The sequence below is a fragment of the Notolepis coatsorum genome (assembly GCF_963971535.1).
Source record: "Notolepis coatsorum genome assembly, chromosome: 16".
Lineage (NCBI taxonomy): Eukaryota > Metazoa > Chordata > Actinopteri > Aulopiformes > Paralepididae > Notolepis > Notolepis coatsorum.
Window position 1 is genome coordinate 4,459,217 of NC_140180.1, and position 13,982 is coordinate 4,473,198.

Consider the following 13,982-nt stretch of genomic DNA (forward strand, 5'->3'; position numbering starts at 1 on the left):
ACACAAGTGGAATTATTCGCAGCTGCAATGGATAGAGAAAGGCTGGCTATCGGTACATAGTTGGTTTGTCGGAGCGGTGCTTTTCTCCCCAAACATGGAACAAAGAAGGGGAGAGGCGTGGAGACAGGGACGGCAGACGGTCGTCTTTGTGGCCGCTCTGGTTTTGTTCTTCAGCGGTGCTTCAGCCCAGATACGCTACTCTATTTCCGAAGAGGTCAAAGACGGAACTGTCGTTGGGAATATCGCTAAGGATTTAGGAATAGATCTGAATATCCTCAAGGAGAGGGGATTTCGGATCGTGTCTGGCGCGACCGAGCCCCTCTTCGAGGTAAACCAGAACGACGGAGTCCTTTATGTGAGTCGCAAAATAGACCGAGAGGAGGTCTGTGAACGGAGCAACGTGTGTGTTATTAATCTGAAAACCGTGCTTGAAGATCCGCTGGAAATTCATTATATCGCAGTGGAGGTGATGGATGTAAATGACCACGCGCCTACATTCCCAGAGGCCGAGACAAAGCTCGACATTTCTGAGTCTGCGCTACCGGGAGCTCGGTTTCAGCTACAAGCCGCCCGAGACTCCGACGGTGGTGTGAACGCTGTTCAGCAATATAGATTAAGCCCGAATGATCATTTTCGTCTGGAGGTTAAAGATAAAGGCAAGGATGGCAAACTACCAATTTTACATTTACAAAAGCAACTAGATAGAGAAACGAGTACTAGCCATAGACTACTACTCACGGCGATAGACGGGGGCAAACCTCCACTGTCTGGAACTGTGACAATATCCATCAATGTTTTGGATATAAACGACAATATGCCAGTTTTTACTAAAGATGTGTATTCTGTAACATTGAACGAAAACTCCCCCCTTGGCTCTAAAGTCGTTAAAATTAATGCAACAGATTTGGATGATGGTCTGAATGGTGAGGTCATGTACTCATTTGGTAGTCATGCAAATAGTAAAGTTCGAGAACTTTTTGATATAGACACAAATACTGGAGACATTATTGTTAAAGGGTTGATCGATTTTGAGGCAGAGGAAAGCTACGATATTGATATACAGGCATCCGACAAGGGCTTAGTTCCATGGACAAGTGACAAAAGTGTGCTTATTAAAATTGTAGATCTTAATGACAACACGCCTGAGATTGAGGTGGCATCGCTTTCAAGTTCGATTTCAGAGGATTCTAGACCAGGAACCACGGTGGCGCTGATCAGCATTACTGACTTAGATTCTGGGATCAATGGAAAAGTGATCAGCTATTTAGTCGATGACGTCACTTTTATGTTAACACCTTCTATACAAGATAACATGTATGCTATAGTCACCAAATCAAAACTTGACAGAGAGAAGCTTTCACAATACCATGTAACTATAGTTGCTAAAGATGCAGGGGAACCATCTTTGTCATCTGAAAAGACTATTAGTGTTGTTGTATCAGATGTGAATGATAACAGACCAGAGTTTTCACTGAGTCCCTATACTTTCTATGTGACTGAGAATAACACACCAGGAGCCTCTGTGTTTTCAGTGAGGGCCTCTGATCGTGACGAGGGTGATAATGCTCTGATATCATATCATATCCTGAGAGATGGAAGCAATGATAATAAACTAGCTTCATTCTTAAACATTAACTCTGAAAACGGTGATATTTTGGCGCTGAAAAGTTTTGACTTTGAGACTTTGAAAAAGTTCCAATTCCAAGTTGTTGCCACAGACTCTGGAACTCCACCACTAAGCAGCAACGTCACAGTGAACGTGTTCATTCTGGATCAGAACGACAACGCTCCAGTCATCTTGTATCCAGTCAACACTAACGGTTCTGCTGAAGGTGTGGAGGAGATTCCCCGCAATGTGAACGCAGGCCATTTGGTGGCTAAAGTGAGAGCCTATGACGCTGATATAGGATATAACGGCTGGTTATTATTCTCACTGCAGGAAGTTAGTGACCACAGTCTCTTTGGTTTGGACCGCTATACAGGACAGATAAGAACACTTCGCTCCTTCACAGAGACAGACAAGGCTGAGCAGAAACTGGTCATACTGGTCAAAGACAATGGCAACGTTTCACTGTCAGCAACAGCTACTGTGATGGTCAACGCTGTGGAGCCCAAAGAGGCTTTTGCAGCTTCTGATGTTAAAAGTGCAGCAAAAGACGAGGAGGAGAACAATGTGACATTTTATCTGATGATAACTTTGGGCTCAGTTTCAACACTTTTTATCATCAGTATCATCGTGTTGATTGTAATGCAGTGCTCCAAGACCACAGACTATTCCTCCAAGTATTTACAAGACGTGAATAACGACGGGACTCTGTGCCACAGCATCCAGTACAGATCTGGAGACAAACGCTACATGTTAGTTGGACCCAGAATGAGTATAGGTTCTACTATAGTCCCGGGCAGCAATGGAAATACTCTAGTGGTCCCTGACAGGAGGCGAGCGTCTGGAGAGGTAAGAACTGTTTGTTTTCAAAACATGTAATCTTCAATGCATTAAATGAACAGATAATATGTTATCTCATGCTTTAAAACAGTTGATCACTTGTTGAATGGCGCTGGCCTTGGTGCTGGAATGTAGGCTTCCTTCCATACAATACGAATGGGCTACACTACAGCTTTAGACATGTTTGTTTGCGAAGCAGTTATCTTCAATTAAATTAGCATATAATACGTTATATATATCTGTAGATAGTGAGATAAGTTCACCATGTTTTAAGACGTTGATGAAGTGGCTCACTGCTGTCGACTGGCGCTGTCCTTGGTGCTGAACTGTTCCTTCCATTACAACACAATAGCATAGTGTTTAGAAATGGATCATGGTGCAGCCTGGCCCATAAATCTCTCTGCTTCTAATGATTTACTTTGGCAGGGGTTCCTAATTATTTATTTTTCTTTTAATACTTTTTTTTAACTGAGAGATAAGATACGATAATTACAAGGTGCCTTTATGAACCAGAGGACCATGGTGCACAACTATAGGACACCTCTCTCTTGAACACGATCCTGGCCTCATCTCACTGCATGGTCACCATCTGCTGTGCTCTTTTACTTACTTTGTTTATGATTCTGAAAAAGTAGATTTTTAGTTGGGACACTTCCCACTGTGGGGCAAATGTCATAAGAAAGTACTCGTGTCTGGAGAGGTTTAAGCCCTTCATATACTACTTCAGAAAAGTGTGTATCTGTTTTCACTGAGTTCTTACTATCTCAATGTCTTGCTTGGGAATGTTGACTATTTGAAGTGATAGTTAGGTTGTTGTCAGTAAATCATTGAAGCTTCTGCTGACGCTGTCTGTGGTGCTGAAACGCAGTCATTCACAGCCAGCATATGGCTTTCTTAACTATTTTTATAGAAATGTTCTGCATTCATATAGTGCTTTCATCCAAAGCCCTTAACAACTTAAGCCTCACATTCACCCATTCACTCACACATTCACACACAGACGACAGGGGCAACCATGCAAGGTGCCAACCTGCTCATCGGCAGCAGTTAGGGGGTTAAGTGTCTTGCTTAAGGGCACGTCGACACCCTGCTGGGAGGATCCAGAATCGAACCGGGAACCTTCTGATTACCAGATGACGCTCTACCTCATGAGCCACTGTTGCCCCTGCTATAGATACTCTCAGGGAGATTCAATGTGCACCAGTTTTTCTAATGCTAACGATACATCAACACCTATCTTTGTTTAATATGTTTTGATAATAGCTTGATCCACTTTCATCCACATGATGTCAGTGTTACATTAGGTATCTGTACAGCGTTTAGGATAAGCCCTGCCCCTCCTGGAGCTGTTCTGTTCAGCTCAAACGACGGAGGGGAAGAGCATTCGAAACAGATGAGATGTCGTTGTGATGGATACAGACTTTACATTTTCCTGCTGGGAATTATGAGATTTCACTTTACGAACAACCAGCGTTTTTATTGTTAGCACTAGAAGTGTCTCTGGATACGAGTCTCAGAATTGCTGCAGGCCTAACGGGCGACGGAGGACAAAGAAGCAGGATGGAGGGCTGGTGGATCTTTCTGCGTCTTTCTCTGCTGCTGTGCCTCAGAAAGCAGGTTTCGGCTCAAATCAAATACTCTTCTCCAGAGGAGGTGAAAGTGGGATCCGTTGTTGGAAATGTCGCCAAGGATTTAGGACTGGATATTAGTACGTTGAAGGATAGGCGTTTTCGCATTGTGTCGTCTGGCTCTAAGGACGCTCTCTTTGAGGTAAATCAGAACAATGGAATATTGTACGTCCATAAGAACATTGACCGAGAGGAGCTCTGTGATGGCAGCGGTGCTTGTCTCATAGATTTGAAAATAGTTGTTGAAAATCCACTCGAGATTCATTATGTAAGTGTGGAGATAACGGATGCTAATGACCACGCACCGACATTTTCAGAGAGAGAGAAATTAATAGAGATTGCAGAAACCACGTTACCTGGTGCACGCTTTCAATTACTAGGTGCCCGTGATCCAGATGTCGGTGTGAATTCTGTTCAGCGTTATAAACTCAGTCAAAATGAGAATTTTCAACTTGAAATCAGAGAGAGAGGAGAAGACAAAATACCATTTTTAGTCCTACAGAGGAACTTGGACAGAGAACAGAAAACTAACCATAGCTTGATTCTGACAGCTATAGATGGAGGAAACCCGCAAAGGTCTGCAAATCTTAATGTCACCATAAGAGTTCTTGACATTAATGATAACAGGCCTATCTTCTCCAAGGAAGTTTATTCAGTCATGTTACGAGAAAACGTAGCTGTCGGTACTGTTGTAATAAAGGTTCAAGCTACTGATTTGGACGAGGGAATTAACGCGGATGTCGAGTATGCGTTTGGAAGTGACATAAATCCCAAAGTGTTGGAATTGTTTACTTTAGACAAAGAAACAGGCGAAATTCGAGTCAATGGACAGATTGACTTTGAAACAATCGATGTTTATAAGTTGGATGTTCAAGCTTCTGATAAAGGCCAACCTCCAATGACAACAGATTGTAGAGTGATTATAAAGATCCAAGATGTTAATGATAATAAACCAGAAATTGAGGTAACGTCCATATCCAATGTAGTCCCTGAGGATTCTAAACCTGGGACAGTAGTTTCTTTAATTAGCTTTATAGATATTGATTCTGGTCTCAACGGAAAGGTTGTCTGTAGTCTGTCAGATAATGTACCATTTGAATTAAAGCCTTCATATAAGGAAAATATGTTTTCATTAGTAACAAAAGATAGGCTGGACAGAGAAAGAATACCAAACTATGACATCACAATAACAGCTACTGACTGTGGTCAGCCTCCTCTCTCCGCTGTCAAAACTCTGAATATTCAGGTATCTGATGTAAATGACAACAGACCAGAGTTCCTACACAATCCTCTTGAACTGTATTTGTTGGAAAATAATGAACCTGGTAGATCAATATTCTCTGTTATCGCCTCTGATAAAGACATCCACGAAAATGCTGCTATTTCTTATCACATATTTAGGGGAGAAGGAATTCAGAATAATATGGCGTCATTTCTGAATATCAATTCTGATAATGGACAGATTTCGGCGCTAAAAAGTTTTGACTTTGAAACTTTGAAAAAGTTCCAATTCCAAGTTGTTGCCACAGACTCTGGAACTCCACCACTAAGCAGCAACGTCACAGTGAATGTGTTCATTCTGGATCAGAACGACAACGCTCCAGTCATCTTGTATCCAGTCAACACTAACGGTTCTGCTGAAGGTGTGGAGGAGATTCCCCGCAATGTGAACGCAGGCCATTTGGTGGCTAAAGTGAGAGCCTATGACGCTGATATAGGATATAACGGCTGGTTATTATTCTCACTGCAGGAAGTTAGTGACCACAGTCTCTTTGGTTTGGACCGCTATACAGGACAGATAAGAACACTTCGCTCCTTCACAGAGACAGACGAGGCTGAGCAGAAACTGGTCATACTGGTCAAAGACAATGGCAATGTTTCACTGTCAGCAACAGCTACTGTGATGGTCAACGCTGTGGAGCCCAAAGAGGCTTTTGCAGCTTCTGATGTTAAAAGTGCAGCAAAAGACGAGGAGGAGAACAATGTGACATTTTACCTGATGATAACTTTGGGCTCAGTTTCAACACTTTTTCTCATCAGTATCATCGTGTTGATTGTAATGCAGTGCTCCAAGACCACAGACTGTTCCTCCAAGTATTTACAAGACGTGAATTACGACGGGACACTGTGCCACAGCATCCAGTACAGATCTGGAGACAAACGCTACATGTTAGTTGGACCCAGAATGAGTATAGGTTCTACTATAGTCCCGGGCAGCAATGGAAATACTCTAGTGGTCCCTGACAGGAGGCGGGCGTCTGGAGAGGTAAGAGCTGTTAATTATCTTTCATTTGTGTCATTGCCTTAAGTTAATTTCCCCGTAGCTTATTCCTTTTTTGTTGTGTAAGGTGTAAGGTAAGGCATGGTGTTATATACATACATATTTGCCTTCATTTAGTCAAATTAACATAATTGAATTGCCTCAGAGTTTATGGACTTTAATCCTCTGGCCTGCCCTCATTATTTCTGCTGTCCATGGTGCTGAAACTCCCACCAGTTTCAAGTGTTGCCACTTACTTGAGCTTAATTCTTACCACCTATATGTTATATGTGTTATGTTTATCCGTATTTTGTACATACCCATCTTCCCATATAATGCAGTGTGTAGAACCTATGGGCATATTTGTTACTTCTTCACCAAAATCCATCAGGCTGAAAGGTGAGATTATGGTTAAAGGAAACTTGTAATATGCTGCCTATTCGGACGGTGGCAGTACCCAACTATAATAACGATTCCAATATTATTGTCAGCCTTCGTTTGAGTCCGCCCCTTCAGCATTCACTCGGAGCAGGAAAGAACATTTACGCATCGGCTTCGGAACAACACACATTTACTCTACTCGGTCTGGTGTATATAGGCTACACTATTGCACACGAGTTGGATTATTCACAGCTGCAATGGATAGAGAAAGGCTGGCTATCGGTACATAGTTGGTTTGTCGGAGCGATATTTTTTCCCACAAACATGGAACAAAGAAGGGGAGAGGCGTGGAGACAGCGACGGCAGCGGGCCGGCTTTGTGGCCGCTCTGGTTTTGCTTTTCAGCGGTGCTTCAGCGCAGATACGCTACTCTATTTCTGAAGAGGTCAAAGACGGAACTGTCGTTGGGAATATCGCTAAGGATTTAGGAATAGATCTGAATATCCTCAAGGAGAGGGGATTTCGGATTGTGTATGGCGCGACCGAGCCCCTCTTCGAGGTAAACCAGAACGACGGAGTCCTTTATGTGAGTCGCAAAATAGACAGAGAGGAGGTCTGTGAACGGAGCAACGTGTGTGTTATTAATCTGAAAACCGTGCTGGAAAATCCGCTGGAAATTCATTATATCGCAGTGGAGGTGATGGATGTAAATGACCACGCGCCTACATTCCCAGAGGCCGAGACAAAGCTCGACATTTCTGAGTCTGCGCTACCGGGAGCTCGGTTTCAGCTACAAGCCGCCCGAGACTCCGACGGTGGTGTGAACGCTGTTCAGCAATATAGATTAAGCCAGAATGATCATTTTCGTCTGGAGGTTAAAGATAAAGGCAAGGATGGCAAAGCACCTATTTTACATTTACAAAAGCAACTAGATAGAGAAACGAGTACTAGCCATAGACTACTACTCACGGCGATAGACGGGGGCAAACCTCCACTGTCTGGAACTGTGACTATATCCATCAATGTTTTGGATATAAACGACAATATGCCCGTTTTTACTAAAGATGTGTATTCTGTAACGTTGAACGAAAACTCCCCCGTTGGCTCTAAAGTCTTTCAAATTAATGCAACAGATTTGGATGACGGTCTGAACGGTGAGGTCATGTACTCATTTGGTAGTCATGCAAATAGTAAAGTTCGAGAACTTTTTGATATAGACACAAATACTGGTGACATTATTGTTAAAGGGTTGATCGATTTTGAGGCAGAGGAAAGCTACGAGATTGATATACGGGCATCCGACAAAGGGCCGGTTCCATTGACAAGTGACAAATGTGTGCTTATTAAAATTGTAGATCTTAATGACAACACGCCTGAGATTGAGGTGGCGTCGCTTTCAAATTCGATTTCAGAGGATTCTAGACCAGGAACCACAGTGGCACTGATCAGCATTACTGACTTAGATTCTGGGATCAATGGAAAAGTGATCAGCTATTTAGTCGACGACGTCACCTTTATGTTAACACCTTCTATACAAGATAACATGTACGCTATAGTCACCAAATCAAAACTTGACAGAGAGAAGCTTTCACAATACCATGTGACAATAGTTGCTAAAGATGCAGGGGAACCATCTTTGTCATCTGAAAAGACTATAAACGTCGTTGTATCAGATGTGAATGATAACAGACCAGAGTTTTCACTGAGTCCCTATACTTTCTATGTGACTGAGAATAACTCACCAGGAGCCTCTGTGTTTTCAGTGAGGGCCTCTGATCGTGACGAGGGTGATAATGCTCTGATATCATATCATATCCTGAGAGATGGAAATTATGACAATAAATTAACCTCGTTTTTAAATATAAACTCTGAAAATGGAGATATATTGGCGCTAAAAAGTTTTGACTTTGAAACTTTGAAAAAGTTCCAATTCCAAGTTGTTGCCACAGACTCTGGAACTCCACCACTAAGCAGCAACGTCACAGTGAACGTGTTCATTCTGGATCAGAACGACAACGCTCCAGTCATCTTGTATCCAGTCAACACTAACGGTTCTGCTGAAGGTGTGGAGGAGATTCCCCGCAATGTGAACGCAGGCCATTTGGTGGCTAAAGTGAGAGCCTATGACGCTGATATAGGATATAACGGCTGGTTATTATTCTCACTGCAGGAAGTTAGTGACCACAGTCTCTTTGGTTTGGACCGCTATACAGGACAGATAAGAACACTTCGCTCCTTCACAGAGACAGACGAGGCTGAGCAGAAACTGGTCATACTGGTCAAAGACAATGGCAACGTTTCACTGTCAGCAACAGCTACTGTGATGGTCAACGCTGTGGAGCCCAAAGAGGCTTTTGCAGCTTCTGATGTTAAAAGTGCAGCAAAAGACGAGGAGGAGAACAATGTGACATTTTATCTGATGATAACTTTGGGCTCAGTTTCAACACTTTTTCTCATCAGTATCATCGTGTTGATTGTAATGCAGTGCTCCAAAACCACAGACTGTTCCTCCAAGTATTTACAAGACGTGAATTACGACGGGACACTGTGCCACAGCATCCAGTACAGATCTGGAGACAAACGCTACATGTTAGTTGGACCCAGAATGAGTATAGGTTCTACTATAGTCCCGGGCAGCAATGGAAATACTCTAGTGGTCCCTGACAGGAGGCGGGCGTCTGGAGAGGTAAGATATGTTTGTTTTCAAAACATGTTATCTTCAATGCATTAAATTAACACATAATGGGTAATATCATGCTTTAAAACAGTCGATCACTTGTTGAATGGCGCCGGCCTTGGTGCTGGAATGTAGGCTTCCTTCCATACAATCCGAATGGACTACAGCTTTAGACATGTTTGTTTGCAAAGCATGTTATCTTCAATGCATTAAATGAGCAGATAATACGTTATATATATCTGTAGAAACTGAGATAAGTTCACCATGTTATAAGACGTTGATGAAGTGTCTCACTGCTGTTGACTGGCGCTGTCCTTGGTGCTGAAATGTTCCTTCCATTACAGCAGAATAGCATATAGTGTTTAGAAATGGATCATGGTGCAGCCTGGCCCATAAACCTCTCTGCTTCTAATGATTTACTTTGGCAGGGGTTCCTAATAATTATAATTTTTTTTATAATTTTTTTTAACTGAGAGATAAGATACGATAATTACAAAGTGCCTTTATGAACCAGAGGACCATGGTGCGCAACTATTGGACAACTCTCTTGAACTATTGGACAACTATCTTGAACACAATCCTGGCCTCATTTCACTGGTCACCAGTGCTCTTTGTGCTATTTTCCTTACTTTGTTTGTGATTCCGAAAGAGTAGATTTTGAGTTGGGACACTTTCCACCATGGGGCAAATGTCATAAGAAAGTACTGGCGCCTGGAGAGGGAAGCCTTGTACTGTAAGCCAGTTTGTTTATTCCTATACATTATTGAAGGAGAGGACAGGTCCTATGTTGTGCTCTGGATTGGCTCACTGCAAGTCGTAGTCATAGAGCATACACCTGCCTTTTATAAACATATATTGTTGGAGACTTCTAAACTATAAGGCGACGGTTCTCTGTCCATGGTGCTGAAATGACTTTGAGGCCATGGCATTTTCTGTCCACACTTGTTTTTCCGATTAGCCACATTGAGTACCATGTCTTCCTTTCATACACACTATATATAAACATTTCAGTGCCTCTTCCTCAGGGTGTCAGTGTTACACCAGGAAACAGTTGTGTTCTTCAGATCTTGCCCTGCCCCTTGTGTAGCTCCAGTGCACCTCACAAGCAGACGATGCACATAACCGAGCTCCGCACATCATTCGATGGAGCAGAGGTTTATCTTTTGGAAACATGAATTATCTTTACTAGCTAAATGTAGGTGTGACGGTCGGTTCTTGCGTGGCGACACTTTGCTGGATAACGATGAGAAACGAAGGACTAAAACGAAGCATGGAGTATTGGAGGCTTCCTTTGTATTCATATCTGCTGCTGCTCAGCTTCGGAGAGCAGGTCTCCGCTCAGATACGATACTCTGTTCCCGAGGAGGTGAAAGAGGGATCCGTTGTTGGAAATGTCGCCAAGGATCTTGGACTCGACGTCGCTTCTTTGACTGACAGGCGGTTTCGTATCGTTTCTGGGCCTAAGGATGCTTTGTTTGAGGTAAATCAGAACAATGGCGCCTTGTTTGTCCGTAAGCACGTCGACAGAGAGGCGCTGTGTGAGGGGAGCGGTGCTTGTCTAACGGAGCTTAAGATTGTCGTTGAAAATCCTCTGGAAATACACTACGTGGGTGTCGAAATCACCGATGTAAATGACCACGCGCCTAGCTTTCAAGAAAAAGAGCAGCGATTTGAGGTAGCCGAACATACCTCTCCAGGCACGAGGTTTCAGCTCCACGCCGCTCGCGATCCTGACGCCGGAATTAATTCCATCCGCACGTATACATTGACGTCAAATGATTACTTTGAAATAGATATTCGACAAAGGGATGAGGAGAAAATACCCTTTCTGGTGTTGAAGAAGTCCTTAGATAGAGAGAAAAATAACAAACACTTGCTCCTGGTTACAGCGGTCGATGGAGGCAAACCTCCAAGATCAGGGACTCTAAATGTTTCAATTATAGTCCTTGATATCAATGATAACCGTCCTGCTTTTAGTCAAGAAACTTACCATGTTAGATTACAAGAAAATGTTCCAGTCGGCACAGTTATAATTAAAGTGAATGCAACAGATCCCGATGAAGGCACTAATGGTGAAATTGAATACAGCCTTGGAAAGACTTTGAGGCGAAAGGTCTATGAAATATTTGAATTGAACAGCCATACCGGTGAGATTAAGGTAAAAGGAGAAGTTGACTTTGAGGATACAGAGGTGTATACATTAGATGTACAAGCATCAGATAAGGCAACACCTCCTCTAACAGTAGAAAGCAGGGTCGTTATAAAGATAATAGACATTAATGACAATAAACCAGAAATAGAAGTGACATCGCTCTCAAATGCCGTGTCCGAAGATTCTAAGCCTGGCACAGTCGTTTCTCTTATTAGTGTGACAGATAGAGACTCTGGTATCAATGGAAAGATTATTTCAAGTATATCAGAGAACGTGCCTTTTGAATTAAAACCCTCCTATAAAGAGAACATGTATTCCATTGTCACTAAGGGGGCGTTGGATCGAGAGGTCATGTCACATTATGATATAACAGTTAGAGCCACGGATTGCGGTCAGCCTCCCCTATCCACGTTCAAAACTCTGAGTATTCAGATATCAGATGTAAATGATAATAGTCCACACTTCTCACAAAGTCCTCTGGAGTTGTACTTGGTGGAAAACAACGCCCCTGGCGCTTCCATATTCTCTGTAAGCGCCTCTGATAATGATTTGAATGAAAATGCAGCCATTGCATACCACGTTGTTAGAGGAGAAGGCGCCCAAAACGATATGGTGTCGTTTCTGAATATCAATTCTGAAAATGGACAGATTTCGGCTCTAAAAAGTTTTGACTTTGAAACTTTGAAAACGTTCCAATTCCAAGTTGTTGCCACAGACTCTGGAACTCCACCACTAAGCAGCAACGTCACAGTGAACGTGTTCATTCTGGATCAGAACGACAACGCTCCAGTCATCTTGTATCCAGTCAACACTAACGGTTCTGCTGAAGGTGTGGAGGAGATTCCCCGCAATGTGAACGCAGGCCATTTGGTGGCTAAAGTGAGAGCCTATGACGCTGATATAGGATATAACGGCTGGTTATTATTCTCACTGCAGGAAGTTAGTGACCACAGTCTCTTTGGTTTGGACCGCTATACAGGACAGATAAGAACACTTCGCTCCTTCACAGAGACAGACGAGGCTGAGCAGAAACTGGTCATACTGGTCAAAGACAATGGAAACGTTTCACTGTCAGCAACAGCTACTGTGATGGTCAACGCTGTGGAGCCCAAAGAGGCCTTTGCAGCTTCTGATGTTAAAAGTGCAGCAAAAGACGTGGAGGAGAACAATGTGACATTTTATCTGATGATAACTTTGGGCTCAGTTTCAACACTTTTTCTCATCAGTATCATCGTGTTGATTGTAATGCAGTGCTCCAAAACCACAGACTGTTCCTCCAAGTATTTACAAGACGTGAATTACGACGGGACACTGTGCCACAGCATCCAGTACAGATCTGGAGACAAACGCTACATGTTAGTTGGACCCAGAATGAGTATAGGTTCTACTATAGTCCCGGGCAGCAATGGAAATACTCTAGTGGTCCCCGACAGGAGGCGAGCGTCTGGAGAGGTAAGAGCTGTTTGTTTTCAAAACAGGTAATCTTCAATGCATTAAATTAACAGATAATGGGTAATGTCATGCTTTAAAACAGTCGATCACTTGTTGAATGGCGCTGTCCTTGGCGCTGGAATGTAGGCTTCCTTCCATACAATCTGAATGGGCTACAGCTTTAGACATGTTTGTTTGCAAAGCATGTCATCTTCAATGCATTAAATGAGCAGATAATATGTTATATCAATTATCTGTAGAAACTGAGATAAGTTCACTATGTTATAAGACGTTGATGAAGTGGCTCACTGTTGTTGAGTGGCGCTGTCCTTGGTGCTGAACTGTTCCTTCCATTACAACAGAATAGCATAGTGTTTAGAAATGGATCATGGCACAGCCTGGCCCATAAATCCCTCTGCTTCTAATGATTTACTCTAACAGGGGTTCCTAATTATTTATTTTTATTTTAATACTTTTTTTTACTGAGAGATAAGATACGAGAATGACAAGGTGCCTTTATGAACCAGAGGACCATGGTGCGCAACTATAGGACACCTCTCTCTTGAACAAGATCTTGGCCTCATCTCACTGCATGGTCACCATCTGCTGTGGTTTTTTACTTACTTTGTTTCTGATTCTGAAAGAGTAGATTTTGAGTTGGGACACTTTCCACCATGGGGCAAATGTCATAAGAAAGTACTGGCGTCTTCATATACTACTTCAGAAAAGTGTGTATCTGTTCTTACTATCTCAATGTCTTGCTTGGGAATGTTGACTGTTTGAAGTGATAGTTAAAGGTTGTTGTCGGTAAATCATATGAACCTTCCTGTTGGTGCTGCATGTATACATGGTGACACTACTGAGTCTAGCTCATGGCTTTCCCTGCGTGTGGTGTCAGTGTTACATCAGGAACATGTATAGTTCTGATTAGGCCCGACCCATCTCCGACATGTGTTTCCCTTCCAAAGACTATTGTTGCATACAGTGTTATGGACGCATATTTCTCTG

General features: G+C 42.8%; 2 protein-coding genes across 2 annotated transcripts; both read left to right on the top strand.

Annotated features, from left to right (window-relative positions):
• Positions 1–94: 94 nt before the first annotated feature.
• LOC311242437 (protocadherin beta-15-like) lies at positions 95–6,428 on the top strand (the record flags this gene model as incomplete). Its single annotated transcript, XM_084331400.1, has 3 exons — positions 95–2,455; positions 6,179–6,340; positions 6,423–6,428. The coding sequence occupies 3 exons, from the start codon at positions 95–97 to the stop codon at positions 6,426–6,428; spliced, it is 2,529 nt and encodes an 842-aa protein (XP_084187526.1).
• A 611-nt stretch (positions 6,429–7,039) lies between these two features.
• On the top strand, positions 7,040–13,905 carry LOC311242438 (protocadherin alpha-3-like; the record flags this gene model as incomplete). Its single annotated transcript, XM_084331401.1, has 3 exons — positions 7,040–9,400; positions 12,834–12,995; positions 13,873–13,905. The coding sequence occupies 3 exons, from the start codon at positions 7,040–7,042 to the stop codon at positions 13,903–13,905; spliced, it is 2,556 nt and encodes an 851-aa protein (XP_084187527.1).
• Between the last annotated feature and the right edge of the window lie 77 nt (positions 13,906–13,982).